Source organism: Bubalus kerabau, chromosome 6 (genome assembly GCF_029407905.1).
Source record: "Bubalus kerabau isolate K-KA32 ecotype Philippines breed swamp buffalo chromosome 6, PCC_UOA_SB_1v2, whole genome shotgun sequence".
Taxonomy (NCBI): Eukaryota; Metazoa; Chordata; class Mammalia; order Artiodactyla; family Bovidae; genus Bubalus; species Bubalus kerabau.
The window spans coordinates 15385805-15405586 of NC_073629.1; the positions used below are offsets into that span (position 1 = coordinate 15385805).

At 48.9% G+C, this 19782-nt stretch overlaps 2 protein-coding genes across 4 annotated transcripts in view; both read left to right on the forward strand.

The window, feature by feature from the left end:
• The first annotated feature begins 356 nt into the window (after nt 1–356).
• SSR2 (signal sequence receptor subunit 2) lies at nt 357–7034 on the forward strand. 3 transcript variants are annotated; one of them, XM_055584009.1, is made up of 6 exons: nt 357–479; nt 1056–1210; nt 2148–2246; nt 3351–3459; nt 5276–5353; nt 6457–7034. In XM_055584009.1, the coding sequence occupies exons 1-6, from the start codon at nt 471–473 to the stop codon at nt 6565–6567; spliced, it is 561 nt and encodes a 186-aa protein (XP_055439984.1). In that variant the 5' UTR covers nt 357–470; the 3' UTR covers nt 6568–7034. The 3 variants fall into 3 exon arrangements, with proteins under 3 accessions (XP_055439984.1, XP_055439985.1, XP_055439986.1); XM_055584010.1 differs by having other exon boundaries at nt 473–567; XM_055584011.1 differs by lacking the exon at nt 357–479 and adding an exon at nt 501–553.
• An 11532-nt stretch (nt 7035–18566) lies between these two features.
• Nucleotides 18567–19782, forward strand: part of ARHGEF2 (Rho/Rac guanine nucleotide exchange factor 2) — a 41409-nt gene continuing 40193 nt past the window's right edge. The window contains exon 1 of the mRNA XM_055584012.1: nt 18567–18839. The gene's annotated coding sequence lies outside the window, so the exon portion shown is untranslated. The remainder of the gene's footprint in view (nt 18840–19782) is intronic.

The window sequence follows — 19782 nt, forward strand, 5'->3', positions numbered from 1 at the left end:
GGGATGACCAAATTTATCGACTGGAAATACAAAGAACGGTGGTAGCCCCAAGAGAAATGGCTTTCCTCTAATTCCCAGTTTGACAGTACACTGGAGAGATAGATTTTAGACAGATGACTCTAATCTCTAGATTTGTCAGTTCCACAAAACACTTAGTCAGGTGCTGGGTGTCCACAGTAAAGGCAAGTCAGATTGAAGTCATTCTGGAGGGCAGAATGATAAAAGCGAGAAAGAAAGAAAGGAAAGAAGGGGAAAAAAAGAGAGCCAGGGTGCACAAACGTCTTTCCTAGGAGCGGTCGCATCCCGAAGACCAGCGGGCACTACAAAGGGGAAGGTGGGGCTTGTCTAAGAACTACAACTCCCAGTAGGCATCGAGAAGAGCAACCAAGCTTCCGGCCAGAGCTTATTTCCGGTCTTTCGGGTGCTGACGCTCTCTTCCGGTTTTGAAGGCCCCTGAAAGGCTTTGGGGGATGTGCATGGTGAGTCCCCAGGCACTGGGGTCGCGAGTGGGAGCAGGGAAATCTTGTGTCCGCACTACACTCAGCGGCTAAAAGTTAGCTCCGGGAGGTCAGAGAGGAGAGAGGGCATGCTGGCGGGAGGACGTGTAATCTTGGCAAGAATGGGGGAGGGGACTGGGGCCACGGAGGGCCCCAGAAAGGGATGTGGAGGGCGAGGACGAATGGGATCCCGGGGAAAGGATGGAGGGTGGGATGCAAGAGCGTGGGGGAGGACCCCGCGAGCACGCCGTGGGATCCCAGGGGAGCTGGTGGAGGAGGACCAGAGGGAAGGTAGCAGCCGTGGGGTGCTTCTGCGTGAAGGAAAGCTAGAGGCTGCTGTGGGTCCGAGATCGGCCGAATCCGGCAGCCCAAGGAGCGTGGGCACATAGAGTCCTCTCAGAAGATCCTGCCAGTTAGGGAGCATCCAGGGCCCAGGTGGCTTAGAGACTGCTATGTTGGAAGGGGCTGCCGCTTTGACAAACTCAAAAGAGCTGTCAGGAAGCTTCTGGTGGTTTTACGTGCTTGGATTGAGTGCTCGCTTTGCTTTTTTCTCCAAAGATGAGGCTGCTGGCATTCGCGGTGTTGGCTCTATTTGCTGTCACTCAAGCAGAGGAAGGAGCCAGGCTTTTGGCTTCCAAATCACTGCTGAACAGATATGCTGTGGAGGGCCGAGACCTGACCCTACAGTACAACATTTACAACGTCGGCTCAAGGTAAGGAGGCACTGGAGCTATAGGTTGGGTCCTTTTCAGGTTTCCTAAATTTCCTAGCTGGGAACAGGGACCAGCAGTGATTTATCTTTGGGAGATTTTTAGCACCAGACATCATGAGTGAATGAATGAATATATTGCTGGATCTGCTTTTGGAAGAGGAGGACATGTTCTTATCTAAGCTACAAGAAACCATCTTCCACTTTTTTTGATGTGAAAGAGTTTCAGAGTGGGGAAGAAGCAAGAATTGTGATGACATAGGGAGAAGAAAATGAGAAGGCAGAGAATGTATAATCCTTTGTTACCTTAGGGATTTAGTTTCAGCTTCCTTTCCTAGACTGGCATTTTTGTTGTCTTTGACTGTTTTAAAAAAGTAGACCTTTTATTTTGTTTGGTTGGGTTTTGGGTTGTGTTTGTTGTTGTTTTTTTTGCCACGCTGTGGGGCATGTGGAATCTTACTTAGTGCCCTGAGCAGGGCTCAAACCTGAGTGTCCCACATTGGAAGCACAGAGTCATAACCACTGGACTGCCAGAAGTTCCTTTTTATTTATTTATTTGGCTTCGTGTCGGGTCTTAGTTATGACCTGCGGGATATTCATTACTGTGTCCCCTGGACCACCAGGAAAGTCCTCTCTTTTACTTTATTCCCTTTAATTTTCTTTTCCATATGCATCTTGCTTCTCTTCCCCTCCTTACACACACACGTGAGAAAAAACTAGGGCAAAAATGGATTCAGGCCCATTCTTTCTAGATATTTTGAGTATTTTATTTTGGTGCCCAGAATCCAGGCCTTGAGTGAGATTCTTGAGTGTAACTATGTGACTCATATCTGTCTTTTGTAGTTCTGATTTTTTAGGACAGGCAGACAGATTTGATTGGTAACTGCTTTAATTTTATAACCATTACTTACTAATCTTTCTTTGTTTCCTCCATTCTTTAGTGCTGCATTAGATGTGGAATTATCTGATGATTCCTTCCCTCCAGAAGACTTTGGCATTGTCTCTGGAATGCTCAACGTCAAATGGGACCGGATTGCTCCGTATCCTCTTGACACTGGCTGATGAAGGCTAATGGGATGTTGGGAGGGATGTTGCCAGCAAAGCAGTAGGGTCACTTCAGTCTAAGTGTATATGGCCATTCTTGCCACCTCTCTGGATAAGATGTGGCAAGAGAGACTAGTGAGAATTGTGTGTGCATGATTTAGGGTAGGCCTGAGGAAGGAGGTTCCTGAAGTTTAGGTTATAAAGCCCTAAAACATTCCATATTGGGAGAATGTAGACAGATGTTTGTGGCTGGTTGATCTTTAAGATGCTTTTAAAAGAAATTCTTTGGGATGCTAGTGTGGAAGACTTGGGTGACCTTTTTAAAGGCTCTTCTTATTCAGTGAACCCCTTATTTGGATCAACTGGTAATTTCTTGAGTGTTTTTAAAATGCACTGTTTATTCACTTATTTTTGGCTACACTGGGTCTTCGTTGCTGTCTGCAGGCTTTCCCTAGTTGCGGCACGTGGGGGCTCCTCTTGTGGCGCGTGGGCTTCTCGTTGCAGTGGCTTCTCTTGTGGAGCGCGAGCTCTAGGGAGATCGGCTTCTGTAGCTGTGGGCCACAGGCTCAGTTGCTCTGCAGCATGCGGAATCTTCCCGGACCAGGGATCAAACCTGTCCCCTGCATTGGCAGGCAGATTCTTTACCACTGGCCCATCAGGGAAGGTTCCTTCCTGAGTGTTTTGATTTAGATTATTTTTTTCCCTGTGAGTTAAAGTATATTTAGATTTTCTGACAAGGGTAAGTGTTCTCTTTGTATTGTTTTTGTTTTGTATTTTCAAGAATTTCCTTCAGTTATAGGCAGCAAAAGGTTTTCTGTGACCTTAAGTGACTAATTTTTCATCTATAACCTGTATTGTTTTATAACATTTCAATACTGAGTATGTCATAGACCTCTTAAAACATGATTAAAAAGATATCATATAATACCACCCACTTCAGGCTTAGATACAAAGCCTGTGTTTATTATTTTTGCAGAGTATCTTAGATATGAAATACTACATGTGTTAGCAACTCTTTTTGTGAATGTGCATTTAGTCCCTAAGTTGAAAGTTTGTTACGACTGTAGCTTCATCCTTTTGCCTCCTTAACTCTGAGTCAGTGCGAGCAACGTCTCCCACACCGTGGTCCTGCGCCCTCTCAAGGCTGGTTATTTCAACTTCACCTCCGCAACTGTGACATACCTGGCCCAGGAGGATGGGCCTGTTGTGGTGAGTCCCCCAAACCCTTAGCTGGCTGGGGCTCAGCTCTGCCTTCCTTTGCAGTCTCTTGCAGAAAATCTCCAGAGCAGGTGCTAAATTCTGAGGAAGTGAAGAAGGACCAAAAACTTGAGGTATTGTTGTAGGAAGGAGCATATTTCAAATTATGTTATAAAGTCTCAAAATCAAGCAGTGAAATGAACAGGAAGGGAGTACTATCTGATTCCCTTCCTTCTCCTTCACCTTCATTCTGTACAGTGTCAAGTGCTACCTGCTTTTTTACCATGCTTGCCTTTCCAGTCCACCTTCCACGCCGCCCTCAGATTATTCCCTGTCTCCGCTGTGTCTGTGTCTCTCCCTTGCTTAGAATGCGCCTACTTCTCACATCAACGCCACGCTTTTCCTTGCATACCCTTCAGTAGTCTTGCTGGGTTCTGCCTCTCCCTTCAGTTCTCTACCTGCCAGGATCCTCTATCCAATGAGGCCAAGCGCCTCCTCTTTCTCAGTGCTACTCGTCTCCACTCTGCCTGTGTTCTCTGTCTGAAGTACTCTCTCTCCTCCACTTCATTATCTGGCACCTTCTCAAGACCCGGTTCTGAACTGCATCTCCTTGATTCTGTCTCCTGCTTTTACAATTCATATGGCTCTTTCCTACTCATTCTTTCACTAAACATTCATTGAATGCATCAAAACGTCTGTAGCTCTTAAAATCCATGCCTCTTGAACATTTAATTATTGACTGTCTTCAGTAGTTCTCTTTCTTATATCTAGGTCTTTTCCCTCACCCCCACCTCCCAGTTTAATTATAAATGGCTCGAAGTGAGGGACTGTGTCTTAGATTTCTTTCTGTTTCCCAAATAGGGTAGAAGTCCAATGTAAACAGTCTTTTGATTGATTGATGTAAAGGTCAGCAGACATTTACTGAGCCCCCGCAATGTGCTAGATGATAGGAAATACAAAGAAGATTAATAAGATACTGTCGTAGGCCTCAAAAGGCTTAGGTCATGAATTTATAAGTACACATGGGCTTTAGGCTCCTTAGTGAGTGCACAGTGGGGAAGGGACTTAACATAGTCAACCATAGAACTATAAGAAATTCAAGAGACTCAAACCTTCAGTGCAGTCTCCGAATTATGAACCTGTGGGAATATATTCTTGTAATTCTGGTTATGTTATTTTCACATCTTACATCCTGTGTGCTTTAAGAGCCTCGTTTAGGATTCTTTGGTTCCACCTGGTCCTTGATGGGTTAAAAGACACAGATGTCAAGGCTCAGCTGCCACTTTAGAACAGAGTTGTTTGCCATGTGCTCCAAAGTCTTGGCCTGCTCTCCAAGACGAAGGAATGTGGGGCAGACTCAGCCCCTCCTCTGGTAATGTACATTTGGGTAGGGCTTGAGACTTTATGGAATCCTTCTCATTATTTCATTGGAGCCTCATGTCAGCTCGTGAGTTACAGAAGAGTGTTTCCACTTGAGGAATGGGGAAATGATTGCCAAGGGCAGAAGGGCCAGTGGTGGTGAGCAGCACTCTCCGGAGTCTGAGGCTGAGGTAGAATGATCTGGCTTTAATTACCGCAGCATACCTGGCCTAACTTTTTTTTTTTTAAGTAAATGCTCATCATGTGTCTCCTGGCTCCTAATTTTACTCATCTTTATAACACACGAAAGAACCATCCATCTTCTCTAGTTCAAAAACTTTTCCTCATCTGGATGTTTCTTGGGCCTTTGGGAACTAAGACTCTATTGCTTAGAACTGGGTTGGTTGAAAAACTGCCCTTTTCCCGGATGAGAAAGAGCTGAAGACTTGCCTTTTTTTCTTCTTTTCAGATCGGCTTTACCAGTGCACCTGGACAGGGAGGAATCCTGGCTCAGCGGGAGTTTGATCGAAGATTCTCCCCCCATTTTGTAAGCTTTGCAGGCCTCTCATCACTCCCCTGGGAAGAGAACACCCTTTTTGTTCTGAGACCTCTGGGCCTCCTTAGAAGATACGTATAGTTGGTTGGTTCTTGTCATATCTGTTTTTTGGTGTCTGGTACACACAGCCATCAAATACTGTGATTTAACCATGGCTAGAGATTTTTGGCAATGAGATCGCAATTGCCAGAACCAAAAAAAAAACTGCCGTTTTTCTCTGCTCAGCCTTGAGTAAAGCCCCACCTTGGAGTCCTGGGTCTGATTCAAGGATGAAAGGAGTATCTGCTTAGATTCAAAGAGTTTAAATGGGAACTTTGTTGTAGTCTAGTCTAGGAGAGAATTTTTTGAAGATTTGCCTAAAGTACTGAATGAGGAGATTCATGTATTCATTCCTTCAGGGAATAATTATGAGGTTCCAAATTATGTGCTCGCTTCTGTGCTTTGCTTGGAGAAACCAGCGCAAGACACAGTCCCTCCCATTGAAGATCTTATGGGCTTATGGAGGCCTCAGTGGAGGGAACTGCTGTGATGGCTTTCATACACAGGGCTCAGGGGGAGATGCAGCGGGGACACCTAACCTGGTGTTGAGAGTCAGGGAGGATTTTCCGGGGGAGAGAGGTTTCACTAATTAAAGAGGAGGTAAGGAAGGGGAAGCACCCCAGAAAGAGGGAGTAGCTCTGAAGTGAGAAAAAGCCTGGTGGAGTCCAGGAATAGCAGGTAGTTTAGGAAGGCTGGAGGGCGGCATGTGACGCAGAGGAATGGAAGAGAGAGGCTAGCGGTGTGGACCAGAGTTAGTTTGCAGGAGGCTTGACTGTCAGGGCAACACCTGGACATCTCCCTCCTCAAAGATTGTCTGGAAGAGAGACGCTTCTCGTCCAGAGTGGATTGGGTCAGGTGAGGCCTTTGGTTTCATAGCTCGAAAGGGTGGTCTTGAGTGAGCCATTCTGTGTCCGGAGTGGCCAGAGAGGAGCCTTCCTGCTGACGCTCTGCTTATTTGGGCTGGCTGCTCCCTTTTCTTCTTGGACCCTTCCGTCCTAGTCCCATCCTGTGCCCTAATCCAGGCTTCTAAGCAAGGCCTTTGTTGTCTTCCACAGCTGGACTGGGCAGCCTTCGGGGTCATGACCCTCCCTTCTATCGGCGTCCCCCTCCTGTTGTGGTACTCCAGCAAGAGGAAATATGACACCCCCAAAACCAAGAAGAACTGAATGGGGCTTCCACAGCCCTCCCTGCCCAAGAAATCCAGGTGCTTTCCAGACTCCAAAGGGAATCTCAAATGCAGTGTCTTCTCCTTTAGCCCTTGGCCATCTTCTCCTGGATCCTGTCCTGCTCTAACTAGAGCAAAGGACCAGGCCTGGGAGTCTGTGAGCGCCTCTTTGGTTCCATCATGAAGCCGGACAAACAGGATCGCCGTCGGCAGCCGTCGTGACCTCGGGGCCCTGTGTTGCAGCACTGAGGTGCCGGGGGTGTGTTGCTGGCGATGTGAACTCTCAGGGGTCCAGGAAAGGGCATTTTGGAGGCTGCCTGACACCACCCCATCCCCCACCACCCCTCTCAAAAGAGGGTGGAAGATAAGATGAAAGCTGTGGGACTCTTGGAGGCTACCCAGTCTCTGTACTGGCTTAGAAAGTTCTTACCAAATGGGGTTTTCTAATAAAAACAAATGCCGCCGTGACTTGTCTGTTTTCCCATCACCTGGATGAACTCAGGTTGCTGTTGGTACACAGGCCCTGACTACTCAGGCTCCTGGACAAGTGAGCTGAACTCCTGCCTCCTTGCTCTGGGGAGTGTGGGTCCTGTCCCCCAGAGGCATTCTGTCCATCCACCTTCATGACCGTCTTTGCTTCTGTCTCTTGTTTCCCTGTCTGTTTTCACCAGTCACCACACGCTCAGTCATGTCCAAGTCTTTGCAACCTCATGGACTATAACCTGCCAGGCTCCTCAGGCCATGGAAGTTTCCAGGCAAGAATACTGGAGCAGATTGCCATTTTCTTCTCCAGGGGATCTTCCCGACCCAGGGACCAAACCCTTGTCTCCTGCTTTGGCAGGCAGATTCCCTGTGCCAGTCACCATATATTCCCCTAAACCTTCCTTGCTTGTGAGCCCCTCTCCACAGTAGAGGAGGGAAAATGGGGAAAGATGGTCTGCATTGTTCTATCCCCAGATCTTCGGAGGGTAATTTAGTTCATTATTTTTAAAAAACTATTCATTTGGCTGTGTCAGGTCTTGGTTGTGGAATGTGGGCTTAGTTGCTTTGCCTCGTGGGATCTTAGTTCCCCGACCAGGGATTGAACTTGTGTCCCTTGCACTGCAAGCTGTATTCTTAACCACTGGACCAAGGAAGTCCCTTCACTGACTATTTTTTAAAAGCTATCGATTACACTTGATTCTAGCCCTTCCTGTGTTAAAGACAGCTTTTCTCAAGTTTGAGCTTATTTTAATGCCTCTGCTTTGAGCTCAGGCCAGGCCGAAGCACCTGAACCCCCCGAGTTGTTACCTAAGCACAGCCTGTGGAAAGGCAGTGGGTTTTGCTGCAGCAGCAGTAGGGAGAAGCCACTCTGAGCTGACTCTGTCCAACCCAGGAATGCCGTGGTCCGAGAACAGCCTCCCCGGCAGGAGAGAAACCCAACAAACACCCGCTTTGTTCCTGCCACCGTTTCTCAGCTTAGATTCTGGTGGGGTATGGGGGCAGTGAGTGCTGCCCAACTGGTTTAACCTTTCCTTCGCCCAGCAGTTGGAGCCTCTGGGCTGAAGGATGAAAAGGACATGGAGACAACGGGAGGCTCTGAACGGAGTAGCCCTCCACCAGCTCACATCCCTCCTTCAGGGCCTACAGCTCGGACACCCCAGGACTGGCCAGGTCAGAAGGCGAGGAGGATGTGTTTGCTTTTGTTCATTGTGTTGCTGGTGGAGACCTGGGATCTGCTCAGGAGAAGGGAGGAAAGGACAGTGAATCAGAAGCTTGGGGTTGAGAACAAGTATAGGGAAGGAAAAGGGAGCTAGTTTGATACGTATTGTCTTCCTCTTTAGCACTATAAGATGTTAGTCTTTGGAGGCGGGAACTCACTGCCACCTGTGTGGTGTCTACTGGAAACAGTGAGGAGTTAACCTGTAGGGGGAGGGGTTCTGGTTTAGAGGCTAGGATAAACTTCACAACTTGGGAAGGCAATACGAGATTTCTTCCTCAGTCTGAGTGCTGGGAGGTACTCCTTTTCTGAAAGCTGGGGCAGTCTTTACCTTTCCTTGCAGAACTCCCACTTCGCATCCTGGCTCTTGTTACAGAGAAGACTAGGGGGGAGCCCAGGTCTGACCCAGGTGACAAGCAAGTGAAGGCAGGGTCACAGGCACCTTGAAAAAAGGCCAAAACCAGATACTTCATCTCTTGAGAGACCAAATTCCTTGGAGTCAGGGTGGAATTTGAGCCTCCCTTAAGCAGTGGCGTTGGAGAATAGAAGAGCCTCTAAAATCTATAGATGGCGAGGCTTAGCTGGAATAGTTGCTTTAGGATTAAGCCCTCTTCGTGAGATAATTTAATGGAGGATGAGTAGCAGATAGTGCTTCACTCTAGTGAAAACCACCCTAGGAAGATGGGAACCCTCACCTCCAGATTTCGTGCAGGTCTGCAAAGGAGAGAGAAAGTAAGCACCCACCCCACATCCTTTCTGGAGATTGGGTACCCAACCTGAGAACTTCCTCCCTTAAAGGTAAAACATATAGTAACCCATCTGTCAATGTGTTCCAGATCCCCTCCACCCCCGGAAACCAGCTCTCTATCCCTCCCATGTCATGCAGACTTTTAGCTGGCACTCGCTCACCCACACCCAGCCCCACTACCAGGAGGAGCCAGGGCCAAGATTATCACCTTTTTTACATCCTAGGCTTTGGGATTTCACCTGAAGAAAGTCAATGGGAAATGGGGATAAGGATTCCCAAAAAGCTGGGGATAGTGAAGCAGCTTGGTGACAGCATGGGAGTTTTCAAGGCTTGATTGCTGGAGAGAGCAGCTCAGGATGGTGGAAGGAACACTGACCACAGACGCAGCAGCACTGGGTCCCCGCCCACCTCCACCACCGACTTGCTGGCCGACCTCAGGTGAATCACGCCTCCTCCTGGGGCCTGTGTCCTCATCTGTATCATCACAGGATTGTTTAATCAGGATTTCTGAGGATCCTCCACCACAAAACAGGTAGCTGTTTCCCCTGTATTCTTGAAAAGTAAGAAACAACTCATATGGTCATATGGTTTGGAGCCCAGCCAGGTAGGAAAAGGGCTTCCCTGGCGGCTCAGACAGTAAAGACTCTGCCTACAATGTGGGAAACCTGGCTTTGATCCCTAGCTCGGGAAGACTCCCTGGAGAAGGGAATGACTATCCACTCCAGTATTCTTGTCTGGAGAATCCCATGGACAGAGGAGTCTGGCAGGCTACAGCCTGTGGGATCGCAAAGAGTCACGACTGAGCGACTAACAGTTTCACACAGATAGGAAAGAGCACACAGCTTCCACATCTGGCAACAGCTGCCCTCTTCCTCTCACCCGGAGTGAGGGTTTGAGAGCAAGGATAGACCATGGATCACATAATCTCATCTAACAGATGAGGGAAGGCAGAAAGTGGAGGGGCTTATCCAAAGTCACAGCAAGTGGCAGTTTTATTGAAGAGCATATTGATTGAGTAACTATTATTTATATAATAACTATTATGGACCCAGCGTTTAAGCGCCACTATTTGTACATCTGTCATTCACTATCCCCATTGTACAGAGGCGGCGATGAGGCTGATAGAATAGGTAACTTCTCCAAGGCCCCTTATCTAGGGTGTTGGCAGAGGCAGCCAAACTCTTCCAATTGCAGCATGTCCTTTCCACTAGACCATGGGCCTGGCAGGGAGGAGGCTCCCCGGTACCTCAGGAAGTCCAGTGTCTGCCCACGCCATCCTCTGCCCCAGGGAAGCAGGGAAGGTGAGTCAGCACCCCCAGAAGCGGTTATCAGGGAAGGGGGTGGAGAGCCCGTCAGATATCCTGTGCCTGGTATCCACAACACTCGGGGACTGGAGCCGTGTGTGCCGAGCTGCCAGCTCACCCTGTTCCTGTTGGCCGAAGGAGGGCCGTCCTCAGATGCAGCTGCCCTTGTCAGCGCTCCTCCCTGCACTTTCATCACAGAAAATACAGTCTGTCCTCCTCCCCCTACTGTAACCTGCCTCTTAAAGGGAACCACCAGCATTTGGAAACCAGATTAGAGAGAGAGCAAAGGACCTCCCCAACCCCACTAGGACCTTGCTGTGAAGTAGGGTGCCAACCATCGGCCTTTCCCTGAAATGTCCTCTTTTTCCTCAGCTCCACCCTGTCTCCACTCGCGGGTGGGTGAGGGGTCCCTGGGATGTCATTCCCAAATACTCTCCGCTCAGAGTGACCCCAGCTTGGCTTCCTGGATCTGTTTCCACCTGTGACTGAATCTGGTGGCTGCCCTTTGGGGAATGTTAAAGACAGGAGAACCCAGGAATCCTCTGGACCAGCGTTGGCACCAAAGGGGTTAAAGACCGGGGCCCAGCTCTGTCAAGGGTGTTTGAAGTAGGGCGGGGAAGGGAAGGGCTAGAGTTGTTGGAGAGGCAGCTGGTCTGGACTGGAATGAGTCCCCCCTGTCTCCTAAGCAAACTTCTGGACCATGAGCAATTCCCTTAAAAGGATCGAGAGAGGTACCCCCATTAAGGTGCTGGACTGGATTCTTAGAGGGGCTACCTGAAGCGGGACTTCCTCCCATATTGAAGTCACCAACCGAGGGCAAGAACGGGTCTCCCATCTTTGGGATATCTCCTGAGTCTGGTGAGTTTCCCTTTTCCCTTTCCCTGAGTCCTTCCTTCATGAGTGGACATTCCCCAGAAGTAGAGATCTTCAGGAACCCCTCAGCACACCCAGGAAGTGGCAGAACAGTTCTCCACCAGTCTCCTGTATTCAGTTTCCGTTTTTAACTAAGGTGTATTCTGTTTGTGTCTGTGTGAGTGTGCACAGGTGTACAAACAGAAAATCACCAAAATGGCCAACCGTTAATTAGCACTACTTGTGCAACCAGTGACGCCAAAGCTTCTTTATGCACTTTTAATCCTCACAATCCTGATGAGGTTGGCATATCACAATCCCTGTATTAAACGTGAGGTTTATCCTCCTGTCCATGGGATTTTCCAGGCAAGAATACTGGGGTGGGTTGCCATTTCCTTCCCCAGGGGATCTTCCCAATGCAGGGATCAAAGCTGGGTCTCTTGCATTGGTAGGAGGCTTCTTTACCACTGAGCCACTAGGGAAGCCCAGTTAAACAGCTAACCCTTGCTAATTAAGAGGGATTCAAACTCAAGTTCACCTGGCAGCGAAGTCCATTATGATGTCTTCTAGTCTCTTTTTCTTACTCAGGAGGTATGGACAAAAAGGATGGCTAGAATTTTAAAATCTCAAGTCCTAATTCACCCAGGGTCCCCTTCCTCTAAGGCCTGGCAGTACTCCCTTCATTCGTCTGAGTTAATTGTAAGATTTAAAGGGCCACCAACTCATGTCTGAGGCTCAGAGGCTTCCAGATTCCAGATTACTCCATCCATTCAGATTAGGGGCTTCCTACTTCACCCACTACCTTTAGGTGTTCCCTGGGATTTAATGGGTTAATTCCTTGGGCGTCTATGTTTGACCAAAGTCTTCTCAGGTGTGTCCCTCTGAACCTGAGCCCTTCTCTTGCCCCACCCTTCTAGCATGGCACCCAGGATGCAGGCCAAGAAACTGACAGGAGGTGGAAAGAGACTGATTGGTTTTGCCCCTCTTATTCCCTAGCACCCACACATCATGGGCTAGCCTGGGTCCCAGCCAACCTCTGGTAAAAAAAGCACACAAGCCTAGCAGAAAGAAAGGACAGGATCCCTAGGTTCAGTTTGCATATCTATTTAAAGAAAGAAAGAAGATGGTCACACTTGGAAGCCCAAGGCAGCAAAAGTCCTGATTGCTTTGTGAGCCTAACATATCAAAGAGGCGGGAGTGATTTGGGGTGGGTGTTTCAGATGCGTGATGGCTGACCTTTATGGAGATGTGGTGGGACTTCCTTGATGGTCCAGTGCTTAAGACTTTGGGCTTCCACTGCAGGGGGCACGGGTTCAATCCCTAGTCGGGGAATTAAGATTCTGCATTTTGAACTGTGGTGTTGGAAAAGACTCTTGAGAGTCCCTTGGACTGCAAGGAGATCAAAACCAGTCAATCCTAAAGGAAATCAGCCCTGAATATTCATCGGAAGGACTGATGCTAAAGCTGAAGCTCCAATACTTTAGCCACCTGATGCGGAGAACTGACTCATTGGAAAAGACCCTGATGCTGGGAAAGATTGAAGGCAGGAGGAGAAGGGGACGACAGAGGATGAGATGGTTGGATGGCATCACCGACTCAATGGACATGAGTTTGAGCAAGCTCCAGGAGACAGTGAAGGACAAGGAAGCCTGGAATGCTGCAGTCCATGGGGTCACAGAGAGTTGGACACGACTTAGTGACTTAACAACATATTTAGCATGTATTTCAGAGTCCTACAGGGCCCAGAAAGGTCTATGTGCAAACACAGTGGTGGGGCACTGTGGTCATACATGACTGCTAGAAAAAGCATAGCTTGGACTGTACAGACCTTTGTTTGCAAAGTGGTATCTTTGCTTTTTAGTATGCTAAGTTTGTCATAGCTTTCCTTCCAAGGAGCAAGCATCTTAATTACAAAATTATAAAATGTAATTATGAAATGAACAGTGCCATAAGGCACTGCTGTCTTTTAGTCACTAAGTCGTGTTCACCTCTTTTGCGACCCCATGCAGTGTAACCCACCAGGCTCCTCTGTCCACGGGATTTTCTAGGCAAGAATGCTGGAGTAGGTTGCCATTTCCTTCTCCAGGGGATCTTCCCAACCCAAGGATCTAACCCAAATCTCTTGTACTGGCAGGCGGATTCTTTACCGCTGAGGCACCTGAAAAGCCCTCGCTTACACAATGTCGAGCACATACCAAAATCTTGCATGTCTCATACTGAGAAACAGAGCAGTGGTGAAGCCAAGTCAGGGTGAGGTGAGGCGGTATTAGAAACTTGGGTGCTGTATGACCCACTGTAGAATGGGGTGCTTGGGGAGCAGGGAGAGGTGGAAAGGAACTGTGGTTACTGAAGCCTTTTTTTTTTTTTTAAACTGAAACCTTCTTTACTTGAAGCACTGCTGTGGTCTTTTATGTGGGATACTGTTGGATTAATGATTTACTTTCTATGCGAGAAGAAGCAGGTATATTAAATTTTGAACTATCAAAGGGTTTTCTATGACCCTGTCCCCCAGGGCTAGGAGACCCCGAGGAGAAGCCCGCAGATCATGCCATCTGGCCTCTCCCTTCCTCCCCATTCTTTACTTTCTAGTTTTTTCAGGTCTTCCCCGTTATTGCCCCCTTGGGGAGATTTAGGACCCCAGAGCCAGACCCAGGAAGCCACCCAGACTGTGAAGGGGCCCAACAGCATTGCCCACCATTCCACGTGCCCAGCTGTGTGGTTGCTCTCAGCAGTTCCTACCCTCAGTGTTTGCTGGCAACAAATAGAAGCAGGGCCCTCCCTGCCCACCACCCGTCACCTCATTCAGATATCTAAAATCCAGAGGGAGTAGAAAGGACAAATTTAACTTATCCCCCATCTGATTTCTTCTGGAAGCTGCTTTCTCTCTTTGGTTGGTGTGGAGGGGGCAGAAATGATGATGAGAATGGGAGTGAATAACAACAGTGCTGGATTTCTTTTTTGTTTTTTTCTTTTGGCCGAGCAGTTTGTGGGATGGACTCTTAGTTCCCTGACCAGGGATTGAACCTGTGGCCTCGGCAGTGAAAGCATGGAGTGCTAACCACTGGACTGCCAGAGAATTCCCCAGACTTCTTTCAAAGCTAGCGACTTGCACTCACTGGGAGCTTGCCTTCTGGTTTCAGAGGAGAACTCAGGTTCTGCAGTGCATTGGATCTGCTGTGAAAACTCAACTCTACCTCCTACAGCCCTGTGACCTTGAGCAAGTTACTTTCCCTCTCTGTGCTGCCTGTTTCTTCTGATGTAAAATAGGAATACTAATATCTATTTCAAGAAATGGTTGTGAGGGTCCCACAAGATGATGTAGGCACTGATTGTAGGTTAAGCCTCTACCCCTGTAGGCTCAGATGCTACTTAGGAAATGGATGAGCTGGGCTCTTTGATGTCCCTCTTCCCTAAGCTGGTTGGAGATGCCTGGCTCGTGAGCAGTAAGCCTTACTGTCTCTCTGTAATCTCTTTTTCTCTCCTTCCTGAGATTCTGAGGCCCAGCTTCTCTAAATCAAGAGCCTGCAAACTTTTTCTGTAGAGACCCAGATAATAAATATTTTCGGCTTTACAGGCCATATGGTCTCTGTTGCAACTACCAACTTTGCCATCGTAATGCAAAAACAGCCATATACCGTATGTAAATGAATGAACATGGCTGTGTTCCAAGAAAACCCTTTATGAGCACTGAAGTTTAAATTTCATATAATTTTTATGTGTCACAAAGTAGTGTTCTTCTTTTGATTTTTTCCCCCAAGCATATAAAAAAGAAAACAGTACAGATTTGACCACAGGCCATAGTTTGCCAACCTCTGCTGCAAATCACCAGAGGCTATCGCCCCTCCCTTCTCTTTGAAGAGTGCAAGTTCATCAAGGTCCTTCTTGCTCTGGTTGTTTTCGTTCTTTTATATCAGAAGGACTTTATGATAATTAGTCCCCATCACAGTTGTTTTAGTGTCAGCCTGTGGGTTATTTATTCACTCTCTTTTTAAGAGATAACAGTGAGGTAACCATCATACAGTGCTTCTCTCTTGGGCCTTCCTCTCTCCAGATCTCCATTTCTCAATGCTCTGCCTTCTCTCTGCCTCTAAATAACAGCAGCCACAACAAGAGTAGCATTTACTAAGTACCTACTATGTGCCAAGCACAGTATTAGTTGTATTTACCGACATTATCATCAAGTCTTTCAATATCCTTGCAAGGTAGTATTATCATTCCCATTTTACAGATGATTCCAGAGCTCAAATACATGAAATAAGCAATGTCATGTGGTTATTTATTGAGATGCCCAAGGTCACATGGCTTATGAAGTTGGCAGAGCTAAGCAAATCTGCCGAACTTCAAAGCCACTGTAGCATCCAGAAGAAATTACGGTCTTGGAGTTCTGAATAAGAGAACTATTAAATAATAATTAAATAATACATGCCTCCATCTCAGCACACAGTGGAATGTCTAACGAATCAATGGCGACTAGGGAAATGATGGAGATTACACACAGAGGAGAGATCAGGAGGTGCTGATGGTCTATGTTGGCGGGGAAAGCATCTGATCCAGAGGCAGGAGGAAGAGTAAAGTGACTGAGAGCCCCTTCTGGCTTTCCTCCTCTGCCCCCATCCCCAGCATCTGATCCCAGACCTATTTCAGAATCTCCTATCTCTGCTCAGCGGAAGCAGTGATGTGACACGATGTGATCTCATTCAGGAGCTAAATAAAGCCATTGTGTGAGCCCCAGCCCTGGCCGCTCCCTTGTACCATTTCCTGAGCTCAGGAACCCAGGGAAAGATGGGAGGGGGCTGGGAGAGAACTGATGTGAGGAGCAGCAAGGAAGGGAACGTAGAGCCACAGAAAGCGGAGGGCGGAATATCTCTGGGAGGGGGATGAGGAAGCCTTGCTAAACCTCATCTCTTTGAAGGAGAGAATGAAAGTTATTGACATTATAGCATGAAGGAGTGGAATTTAGAAAACAGAAAAACTTTCTGAAGAATGGAATGAAGATATGAGGGAGAAGGAGTCCAGTGAATTCCATTTTCACAGAGGGCAGAGACCATGAATGACATGACAGAAGAGGTTAGAAAGAGGGCAGATCTTTGAGCAGAGGTCAGATTCAAGGTGGTCTCAGTTGGAGGAAGGAGGGTGAGATCCCAGGACATGAAGATCTCAGGATTAAAAATGTCTGTCCATCAGGCTAAGGCAGCAAGGTACCACCTCCAGCAGGAAGCGTCTGAAGGGATGGAGGGAAAGGAAAGGGCTTCCATTCACTGCTTTTCATTCATCCAGTCAAATCCAGCCCCGCGAGCAAAGTCCAGCCAGGAAGAGCAGGTAGAAGCTGGGTACAGGTGTGTAGGTCTAACAGCTTTTTCTCTTTTGTGAGGTCATTGAATGCCAGATCCAAGGTCCACATGGTGCCCCTCAGTGCCCATTTCTGTCCTATTCCCAGCCCCTGTTGCTCTTTTTCTAGTGAGCACCCCGAGTTGCTACTCTTTCCTCCCTCCCAGCTTCCCTCAATACTTTTTTGTCAGTACCTCCCGCCCCTTGCCCCAAATCTCAGCTTTGAGATCCCTGGTTGGCAGGGATCATGCTGTGGCCCTCAGGCTCTGTCCTGCTCCCTGCAGAACTGCCCATCCCATTTATTTTATTTTTTAAAAATATCCGTTTATTTGGCCGTGTCGAGTCTTAGGGTCTTTGTTCTAAGACGGGCTGTGGGATGTTTCGTTGTGGCACATGGGCTCTCTAGTTGAGGCACGTGGGCTTGGTTGCCCTGCAGCATGTGGGATCCCAGTTCCCTGACTAGGGATCGAACCCACGTCCCCAGCCTTGCAAGGTGGATTCTTAACCACTGGACCACTAGGGAAGTCCCCGGGCCATCCTGTTTACAGATGGCACATCAGATGATATGAGGCCCAAGTCTGTGGACACAGAGGATGGGTCCCAGTGGCTGGACGAGAGGCCCCCTCTATGTGGCTGCCCGATGTGCTGAGACACCAGGCCTGGGCTGGTCTCCTAGGCCTCTCCTTTCCTATTCTTAGACCCACCCGGCAGGGCAGCAGAATCCACCTGCAGAGGCCTGAGTACTTGTGTCCTCCCTTCCCCATGGTAGACAGGCGTGCAGTGGGGCACAGGCACCATCTCAGTGGTCCTGTCTGCAGCGGCAGCAGGTTGCAGTGAGAGAGGGAGCAGTAGCTGGAAGGGACGACTTTCCAACAACCTGGACTTTAGGGGTGTGTGTGTGTTTGTGTGTGTCGGGGGCAGGGAATAAAATAACCTGCGGAAGGCTTGACGCCCTCGCAGGAAGACTGGGAGGAGGGCAAGTTCTGGCTCATTGCTTCCTGGTCCTCCTGGGTCCTCCCAGCATCTCAGTTGCTTCTCTCCTGGGGGAAGAGGAGCCTGGGAAACTCTAGCAGCAGTTCTGCAGAGACGGGGCCTGCGAGGGAGTGCAGAGATAGATGCTGCTGATGTGAGCTGCCTTCCCGCCCCTCCACCACCTTGAAACTCTGGTATTTGGTCCTTGTTTCTGGAGCGGGGCTTATCATTTAAGAGCTCCTGAGGGTTCTTAACTCTGAGACACACTGAGGCAAGCCCTGACAGCCTCCAGGAGTGTTGGGCTATGAGAACAATGCCTACCTGGAAGAGAGAGTGAAGGAATTTCAACATGACTAATTTGGGGGCCCTTTGCTCTGCTCCGTGGGGAGAGGTCAGAACAGCTGTCTTACTACCCAAAGGACAGGAGTCTTAGAAGGAAGAAGTCATAATACTGTCTCACTCACGCACCTTTTCTCCCTGCTGTTTTATTTGCCTAGACTCCTCCCTCTCCAACGTGGCCAAATCCTAACCACTCCACCCTTCCAGGCCCATCTCAAAGGCTATTTACTTCCTTCTGTTTCCCTTTTCCGAGTCCTCCAACTGGTTATATGTACTCAGCACAAAGCCTTCTTTTTTGAAACTTTTCTTGTGACATTTGACAAATCCTGGCCAGTTGTGTTTGTGATCTGTGCTTTTGTCTGCGTGCACATATGCACACATGCACGCACTCACTCACCAGAATGAATTCCTTGAGGGTAAGAACAATATCTATTTCTCTTTGCTTGGCATGGTTTCCTGTCAGATAGGTGCTCATCAGATGGAATGATAATGAGTGAACGAGGGTGTCATTATGTACTGGACAGAACACTAGACTGGGAGTCAGAAAACCCACGTTCCTGGTTTGACTCCTCAGCTAATTCTTTGTGTAATCTTGAGCCAACCATCCTCCAGTTCTATGCCTTGGGGAAGGGAGGAGTGGGTGACAGGATACTCGAGGCCTGGCTGACTCTTTCCTAGTTCCAGGGTTCCAGAGTTCTAGAACTCTGCTCAGCGTTCTCTGTCTTCTTGATTCAGACTGGCCTGTGTGCGCCTCTCATGAACAGAGAAGTCCCAGAGGTGTTCCTCGCAGGTGGAGATCTGGTGCCCCGAGGCCACACTCGCCGCTGCCTCTCTGCGGTGGAGTCCAGAGCACAGCTGGAGGAAGAGGAGGAGGGGGAGAATGAGAAGGAGGGGAGAAAAAAGGAGAGCGAAGCCTTCCATGCTGTGCCCCTCCGAAGGTCGGGTGCTTTTCGTGCCCACAGCCACGACTATGACCCCTTCAAAAGGCATAGCTGGGGGCCGGGCAGGGAGCTCCAGGATCCACTGAACAGGTAAAACACTGGAGACCTCCTGTCTCTCCTCTCAAGTCCTAGACCCTGGAGAAAGTGGTTGGGAAGGAATGACAGGAGTTGAAGAGGCCTGGGCCCCTAGCCTCTTGCCTGGAGAGTCTGAACCCAGGCCTGTGGCGGGCCTCTGGGGAGAATGGACCCTGCCTTTCAGTATGTGGCTCTCTCTAGTGTCCTAGCCCCTTCCTTCTACTAGTCTCCAGGGCAGTGGGTGAGACTGGAGAAGGGGAGGTGTGGAGGGGAGGTGAGTAGCAGGACACTTGGGTCTTACTGCCTCCTCCTCCCACTTGCGTTTCATAGCACATACAGCAGAGTTAGAGCTGGAAGGGACTCAGGGATCATATGGCCCAGTTGCCTCATTTTACACATGAGGAAACAGGCCCAGACAGCTTCGGAAGTTTTCTTGAGCCGTGCTCCCAGGGTTGGGACATGGGACCTAGCCCCCTTTCCCAAATTGCTGCCCGCCTGATGGTGCAGGCTGAGGCAGGCCCATGGTGTTTTGACATCGTAGTCCAGCCCTACAATGGGGGAAGAGCTCCTCTTGCTCAGGGTTCTATATATGCATGACAAACCGGAAGTGAGGGACCCAGCAGTTCCCCTCTCCTGGAAAAACCCTGACCACTTCCCCAAAGACAGAGAGGAAGCCAGAAAGAGAAGGCCCGGGGGTCAGCGTGAAGGGTTCAGTGTGAGTGGTGCCTGTGAGGGCCTGCCAGCCTTGGAAGGCCCTGTCTCTCTGCTTTGGCAATGGTCCCCTTGGACAAATTCTCTTAGCCTGGTGAGTAGACCAAACTTCTCGAGCTCCTGGGCAGGGCTGGCTGGGCGTGTGAGGGGAGAGGACCCTTGCCCCTGAACTGACTGGGGAGGGAACTTGGGTGAGAAGCCTGGTCTTCAGGACTCATGGCACCTTCCTAAGAGCAGCTCGTCCAAG

Coding starts and splice junctions, on each gene's coding strand:
- SSR2 (XM_055584009.1), top strand. Junction 1,211..2,147: donor ATTTACAACGTCGGCTCAAG/GTAAGGAGGCAC, acceptor TCCATTCTTTAG/TGCTGCATTAGATGTGGAAT. Junction 3,460..5,275: donor AGGAGGATGGGCCTGTTGTG/GTGAGTCCCCCA, acceptor TCTTCTTTTCAG/ATCGGCTTTACCAGTGCACC.